Source organism: Rattus rattus, chromosome X, assembly GCF_011064425.1.
Source record: "Rattus rattus isolate New Zealand chromosome X, Rrattus_CSIRO_v1, whole genome shotgun sequence".
NCBI lineage: Eukaryota > Metazoa > Chordata > Mammalia > Rodentia > Muridae > Rattus > Rattus rattus.
Window position 1 is genome coordinate 44425385 of NC_046172.1, and position 8745 is coordinate 44434129.

General features: G+C 38.8%; 1 protein-coding gene across 1 annotated transcript; it reads left to right on the forward strand.

The window, feature by feature from the left end:
- Positions 1-1752: 1752 nt before the first annotated feature.
- On the forward strand, positions 1753-4152 carry LOC116889311. Its single transcript, XM_032890430.1, has 2 exons — positions 1753-1781; positions 3376-4152. Exons 1-2 carry the CDS (start codon positions 1753-1755, stop codon positions 4046-4048), a joined length of 702 nt encoding a protein of 233 aa, XP_032746321.1. The 3' UTR covers positions 4049-4152.
- Positions 4153-8745: the final 4593 nt, after the last annotated feature.

Consider the following 8745-nt stretch of genomic DNA (forward strand, 5'->3'; position numbering starts at 1 on the left):
TGAACTTGGATCTTTATTAAGAAGAAACAGAAAGAGTAAAAAGAAGATATAAAGTTGCCATGGTGGGACTGAGATGGAGAACACTGTGGAGGGAGAGGAGAGAGATAGTAGTACATGGATATTATCAATGTACATGGCATAGTAACATGAAACTTCCAAAGACTATGGAGTATTAGAAGCAGACATTATTATTCAGTGAGTTGTAGTTATTAGCACTGTGGAATCTAAGTGTTTCATTATGAGATTTAGGGAATTAAACCAAATATTTTACTTATGGACCATAAGCATGTTATTTGCTATGTGTGTGTTTGTGTTCAAAAAGTTGGGAGTATAAAAATCCTACCATCAATGATGTGGTTTTGTTCCATTCGCTGTATTTATTTTTCAAGTTTCATTGGTCTGTATCAAAAGATACTTGTCTTAGGGATTAGGTGATGGCTATTAAATAATGACACTCCCTCATACTCATGTTTTATTATACAAATAGTAGATAGTAAATATTTACAGGTATTATCATCTGTGTCTTATTAGGCACGACTCTAAGGGTTTGGCAAACTATTCATATGTTAAAATAAAAAGTACTGCAACGATGATGACAATATTTCTTAGGCCTTTCAACGGAAAGAAACTATGTGCACACAATGGGCAATGCTAAAACCTGAGCCTCATGGATGGTTCTTAAAAGCAGTTTGAGCAAGCTGTAGGGAGAAGAACAGAAAGCAATAGCTTCTGCTTCTCTCTATTCCTGCCTTCAGACTTCTGGATTTCAATCAAAACAAAAATTTCCTATGAGCTCAGCAATTACAGACTTCCAATATCTAATCTGTGTCTGTGTCTAAGAGACTTATAAAAGGCCAGGTATCATCAAACTCTCTAAAAAGATACTTGGCTTTTATTATGTAATAGCACTTTTCCCCTTTTGCTATCTAAATAATTCTTTTCTCTTTGAAATTTAATTCTCTTTGTTATGGCCATTAGATATTACCGTGACTATCTGATACACAACTTCAAAAGTAAATTTCTCTTTTAAAGATTTCTCTCACACACACAAGGAGGTTTAGCACACTGGCCCTTTAAGTATATATGTATTCACAGGAAACACCATTGCTCACAATCCACCATTATGGTAACCATGGAAACATAAGAAGCTTTAGGCTTGTTAGTTTATCTTAACACTTGACAGCCACTAACAGTTGAGCTTCTTACAGGAGTCAAAGAGACAAGTGTTTTATATTTTTCCATGTAGTTTCATTAATCATGTTCACTTTCATAGGACATAGAAGACCAGACAAAACCTTTGGTATATAATTAGGTAAGTAAATGTAAATTCTGCTGAATATCCTATGTGTAGATAGCCCAGGATGTAAGGTCTCAAGGTTCTGCAGTGTCAACTGTATCTGCGAAACTTCCTGATGCTGAGTATATAAATTAGCTCTTCTGTGTTGTTTTGCTGTCTATAAAATGGGGATGATACTATGACTATCATTGGATGGTCAACAGTAATGTTTAACATTAACATTAACATTAACAGTGTGCTAATGTTTAAATGAGACTCCAGTGAAGTAAAGCACAGGGGACGAATGGAAAGGTTTGTGAGATCTGGGCATTGGCAAGATGTTCTGAGCTAAAATATCGGCCTAATGGAACTTCTTTTCCTGAAGGTGGTGCTTCCTGTCTTCTCACAACTGACTCCTCTATTGTCAACATTTCCCTGTAACTAGGAAGATCACTTATAATCCTTTGGATTTCCAAATGAATTTACTCACCTGCAATATACAAAGGTAAAAACTTAAAATAATGTAATAAGGAGGCTTTCAAATTGGGTCTCTGTGGTACACATGTATCTACTTAATAATTTTCAGACACGGGCAGCAGCAAATCCTGAAAAGTTATCTCTCTTACTGGGCACAAAAAACATCCCTATCCTGTTTCCAATTTTTCTTCAAACCACACTGTTACTGCAGTCCACTGCTTCAGATCTGCCTTGGCAAGCAGGAGCTCATGGACAGAGGTGTTACTAAGCCCTCATAATATGCAAAACCATCTTGCTGATGTAACCAAGCAGTGCAGCTACTCTCTTCTTCCAGTTAGAGAGCACATTAGCAAAACCACTGTGGAAGACTGGGTAGCTGGTAAGTTTCCTGGAAAGTGAATATGGTTCCCTCCAACCTTCAGAATGGGAATTGGCAATGACATTCATTATCCACATTCTTGGTGACTAAAAGAATCCTTCTTTTCTGCTAAATAACAGGGCATGAGATTTTCATGAACATTAACATTATAGCCAAAGACTTGAACTAAGAAAATGTCCAAAGAAGTTGTCTCATAGGGTCAATATGGAGTATAGGGCTTGTGTCAAAGACATCCTCAGGATATTTTATTTTGTTTTACTCAAAGGAAGTCAATTATATAGATATAAAATTTTGAGTAAGATATGGGTAATAATAGGATATTTCTGTGATGCCACCTATTTTACACATAGATTTTGGATATGGGGTACTAATAAAATAATTCAGGGTCTCACACATGTTAGGCAATCACTTTATCACTGCAATATTCCCAGCCTGGTTACCTATAGATTTTGCAGGTCATTTACACTGTGACTTTATTTTTAAAACATGTATAGCTTTCTTCAGAAATGTGCACATTTCAGAAACATGTACAAAGAAAGATGACAGTGAATGCTACTCTGTTGATCTACTTAGGGTTCCCTTTATGGATCTTATACTCACATCTCTCTTAGCACATATATAAACATACTTACATATGCCAAGGATATTATTATTTTGACATAAATGGGTTTCTTTTTAGCAGGTTCCATTGAAGAGTTCAATTTGTAATATTTATGAAATGTTCTGCTATAATTCTTTGGTTTTTTTTTTCTATTTTTTTTTTTTTCGGAGCTGGGGATCGAACCCAGGGCCTTGCGCTTGCTAGGCAAGCGCTCTGCCACTGAGCCAAATCCCCAACCCCTGCTATAATTCTTTAGAAATGACAATTTGAGTATTGCTCTGCTTATTGCTTTCTTTTAAGTTATTAATAATGTTGATATATTGAAAAGGTGAAATACATATCATCTTACATATCATATTGCTGTCTCTATTAATTCCAAGCATCAAAATATCTAATCCACAAATACAAACACTTTAGAATTTGACATGTATTACATAATTTCAGTAATTATGTCTGCCACACTAGTGAATTTCTAAGCTTCTTATATTCTTACCTATAGTGTGTAGAACCCTAATACATATATGCATAGACCATGCAGGGACAAAGTGTAGGCACTTAGTGCTCTATAAACCGTAACTCTTTCTGTTTCCCTCTCCTTTGTGTTCCTTGCTTGACGCTATATTTCTTACATACCATCTTCAGGTTTGCTGTGGCAAAGGAATGTATCTTCAAACTGAGTGGACTCATTTGCAGCCTAATAGCTTTGGTGTTTGAAATAATCCTAGCAAGCAGCCGATGCTGGCGCCTGTGGGAATTTGACAGTAAGAGCGTGCAGTTCGTGTTTTTTGGACTCTGGGAAGCTTATTACCCTCAATCATTTAACATCTCTGGGTCTACGATCCAAATTCTGGTGCACAGCCCTATCAACTCAACATGGACCATCTCACCGGAATTCCACTATGCACAGACACTGATAATATGGGCCGTTTTGTTGAAACCTGCAGTCCTAATTTTCAGTGCAATGGCTATTAAGATCGGCTGCATGAAAGACTCATTTGTCAAGACACAGATATTTTTGTACAAGATCTCTGCCTTAATTTTGTGTATTAGCAGCCTTTGCACATTTGTTTCTGTGAGCTGGAACCATATTGTAGACCTTTATGGTCAAACCACACTTGATTTTCCACCCAGCTTTCCTGTTAAGAAAGATGCTCTTATAAAGAAACACTATACTGCTGCATTCCCAATAGGTATCCTAACAGCTACCATGTCGCTCTTCGGTGTGATTATGTTCCTTTTTGAGATGAGCTCTTTGAAACCACAGAGTGAAGTGGAGATCCAGAGTGTTTCTAGACAAATCAATCAAAAAGCATGAGGCAAGGGCTCTGAGATCTGCCAGAAGACTGCTTAAAGAATTTGTCCGTATGCACATATTACTAATGCAGTCATCAATATGTTCCAAATAAAACATCAACTTGATTTCTCTGTGTGTGTGTGTGTGTGTGTGTGTGTGTGTGTGTGTGTCTCATGCTTGTATCCCTCTCTATTTGTCGGAGGCATTCCTTTCTTTAAAAGTTTTCACATCTGAAATCTGTCAGTCATGATCATATGTTCAGATACTGCCAACAATCTATGGCAGGCAAAAGGACTGGTGGAATGCAAACAGCATGAATCAAAAGGACTGACACTAGGGGGAGGGGTTTGTGGTTAAACTGAGAAATGACACAAGAATCTAATCATCTTTATAGGTTGGAGACATTTAATCGTGGTATGTTGTGAGTGCAAAGCAGAACTTCTTACCCCTGCCATTGCTAAACATTTTATGTGGTTTCTTTAGGTAGGAAGGCCAATCTGCACATTGAAGATGCTGATGCCCTAAAGTCTCTACTCATTAGCATCTAGTGGCCAGCTTCTTTTTCCCTGTTCGTAGATATCTCAAAGATCCAGGCATTTTCATAGTGCTCTAGATGTGCCAAACTGATCACTATGGGGAACCATATAGCTGCATATGGACATGATCCAGGTGGGTAGATGATCCTTGATGGATAGAGGATTGTGAAAAGAAGTGTATAGGCCAGTAACACTGTTCTAATTCCTCTGAGTCCTATATGGGAATCAAGTAAAAATACCTTCCACTGAAAGAATGCAATATCTTCTCTAGTAAAATTGGAGATATGGGCTATAGAGCTCAGAGCTGGAATTCAGAAGTCTGTATTTCTCAGGAGAGTTTCCTGAATCATGTGTCCCATCAGGGAGTAACCGAAAAGCAATATTTCTCTGGTGGGTAGTTCAGCCCCCAAAGGAAGTGATTGGATAGTGTTCCATTAAACAACTGCAATTCACTTTGGTCCTCTTCCCTTAGTTTCACATTTCAGAATCATGTATGAGATAAGACCTTGAGAGAAGAGGAGGAAACACTAGTTAGCATACCTAAGAAGAAAGAAGAGCTATCCATCCATAGAAAGTAACTTAGGTATCCAGGTGGACCAGAGAAGCACTGGTACAGGCTGTTGTTGTTTATAGTGGAGTCACAACAATAAACAGTATCCTAGCTTTTCTCATCCACTTCCTGGCTTATAGGCCCTCATGGCCAGGTCCAGTCTTCTGGCCATGTCCAATCTTCTCTTTTCTCTTTCTGCTTTGAACTCTTCCAGATACATCTGATTGTTCTCACATATCTACTTTCTCAGTACATAACAAACTCAGAACTAACTAAAGAAGTCCAGTTGCCCAGATCTCACCTATGGGCTTAGGAGTGAGAGCACTCCTGGAAGACTAGCTCTCTCTGGGAAGGTTTTGTGTCCGAAGGGCTGTGGGACAGTCGCCTTAGCTCTGGGTGCAGACAGAGACCAGTGCCCAGATCTCATTATAATAAGAATACAAACAATATGAAAGATCAAGCCATGTCATCTCTTCAAAATCCTACATATCCAAATCCCGTAGAAATGCTTGTTATTAAGAATTACTCAGATAATTGCAGACTGGTACAACCACTCTGGAAATCAGTCTGGAGGTTCCTCAGAAAATTGGACATTGAACTACTTGAGGACCCAGCTATACCTCTCTTGGGCATATACCCAAAAGATGCTCCAACATATAACAAAGACACATGCTCCTCTATGTTCATAGCAGCCTTATTTATAATAGCCAGAAGCTGGAAAGAACCCAGATGCCCTTCAACAGAGGAATGGATACAGAAAATGTGGTACATCTACACAATGGAATATTACTCAGCTATCAAAAACAATGACTTTATGAAATTCGTAGGCAAATGGTCGGAACTGGAAAATATCTCATCCTGAGTGAGCTAAATCACAGAAAGACATACATGGTATGCACTTCATTGATAAGTGGCTATTAGCCCAAATGCTTGAATTACCCTAGATGCCTAGAACAAATGAAACTCAAAGATTAATGATCAAAATGTGAATGCTTCACTCCTTCTTTAAAAAGGGGAACAAGAATACCCTTGGCAGGGAATAGGGAGGCAAAGATTAAAACAGACACAGAAGGAACACCCATACAGAGCCTGCCCCACATGTGGCCCATACATATACAGCCATCCAATTAGACAAGATGGATGAAGCAAAGAAGTGCAGGCCGACAGGAACCGGATGTAGATCGCTCCTGAGAGACACAGCCAGAATACAGCAAATACATAGGCGAATGTCATCATTAAACCACTGAACTGAGAACAGGACCTCCGTTGAAGGAATCATAGAAAGGACTGGAAGAGCTTGAAGGGACTTATGAACAACAATGCCAACCAACCAGAGCTTTGCAGGACAAGCCACTACCCAAAGACCCCACATGGACTGACCCTGACTCTGACCTCATAGGTAGCAATGAATATCCTAGTAAGAGCACCAGTGGAAGGGGGAAGCTCTGGGTCCTGTTAAGACTGGAACCCCATGAACGGATTGTTGGGAGGAGGCGGCAATGGGGGAAGGATGGGGAGGGAACAACCATAGAGAAGGGGAGGGGTAGGGGTTAGGGGGATGTTGGCCCGGAAACCGGGAAAGGGAATAACAATCAAAATGTAAATAAGAAATACCCAATTAATAAAGTTGAAAAAAAAAAGAATTAACCAGATAAATTCCAGGACATAAAAGTTAAAACGCACAATCATAAAACTTCTCAAAAAAATTTAAGAGGTATAAGCAAGATATGAAAAACATCTCACAGAAATTTAGGATAGCTTAAGAATAAACATTTGAGTGGTGCCCAAGAAAATGCAATCGTAAGGCTGATGGAGATGATGAAGATTTTGTTTCTTGATCAATCTATTTGTACATACATATAGGAAACAAGCCTTAGTTTTGAAGCTAGGAACCAGTTTAGAGTAAAATGATAGACAAAGTTACTTCAATCAAATGGATTAGGAAGCAGGCAGGCACTAGTATCATAATATCTTTAAAACTACAATTCTCAAAAGAGATAAAGAGGGATACTTGATTCAAATCAATGGAACAGTTAACCAAAAAGACATTACTATCCTAAACATACATGCACCAACCTCAGGAGCATCCAATCTCATTAAAATTCCACTATTGTACTTAAAGACAGATTAATATCAATCCAATAATAGTAGGTGTTTTAGTGTTCTGCTGCTGTGAAGAGGTACTATGACCATGGCAACTCCTTTACAGGAAAGCATTTAATCAGGACTTGCTTACAATTTCAGAGATTTACTCTATTATCAGCATGACTGGAATGATAGAATGAAGTCAGCCATGGTGCTGGAGAAGGAGCTGAGAGTTCTATATCTGGATCCACTGGCAGCAAAAGGAGAGAACTACTGGCCCTGGCTTAGGCTATTGAAGCCTCAAAGCCTACCCCTCGGTGCCACACTTCCTCTAGCAAGGCAATGCCTGTCAATCCTTTAAAATGATGCCTTTCCCTAAGCATTTAAATATATGAATCTATGGAAGCCATTCTTATTCAAACCATAACATTAACTCCCTTATCCCTATAGGCTTGTAGCCATATCACAATGCAAAATTCATTCAGACTAGCTTCAGAAGTTCTATAATCTCAACACTGTTTAAAAGTTCAATATCTCTTCTGAGATTCATGGCAATCTCTTAACTGTAATCTCCTGTTAAGAAAAAGCAGATCACATATTTCCAACACACAATAGCGCAGGATACACTTTATCATTCCAAAAGGGAAGAGGGGGAGCAGAGTAAAGGGATATTGGATCAACCAGCAGGACAAACACTAAATTCTGCATCTCCCTGTCTGATGTCAAAGCACTCTTCAGATATCAAACTCCTTTCCGCTTTGTTGATTATAAACACTTCTCTTCTCAGCTGGCCCCATACCCTTGTAAAAGGCTTTCCTTGGTAGGCATCCCACAACTTTAGCATCTGCAACATCTTGGGGTCTCCAATACAATTCAGGCTTCAACCACACAGATTGACACAATATCCTCTAGACTTAGTTTCCATTATACTTCCTGGTGTTCCTTTTCTCCTCCAACTGTACAATTTGTAATTTTCTCCTTACTCAGCTTTTCCCTCTTCATTATAGATCTGCATAAGAGCGTGTAGAGGAATTTTAATTCAGCAACATGGCTGTTGTGATCAAATCCAAAGATGACCTAGGTCTGTGTGATCTATCTGGAATCACCCTTATTCCATTTAATACCTCTGGCTGGAATCAGTACACAGCTTTAATCCCAAATGATGACATCTAATTGAGGGTGACTCCTCAGAGAAAGATTTTTCAATGACTAAGAGATAGGATACACACCAACCTCTCAAAAGAAACACTATTTAAGAGCAGTACAAAGAAAGAGACGCTTAGTTCAGTTTTATCAGTTCAGTTGAGCTCAGTTGAATTGGGAGTTGAGTCAGTTGGGAGTCAGTTCCAGTCAGTCAGTCAGTCAGTCAGTCAGTCAGTCAGTCAGTCTAATTGAGAAGAGTTAAGTTCCGTACAGTCAGCTGGGAGTGAGTGCAGTGGAGTTGAGTTTGATTTTGAGCAGTTCATGGCAGTTGAGTTTAGAGTTTGTACAGTTTATGAGGTAGTAGAAGTCAGAGAATAAGGAGTCTGAATATTAGAACACATTGC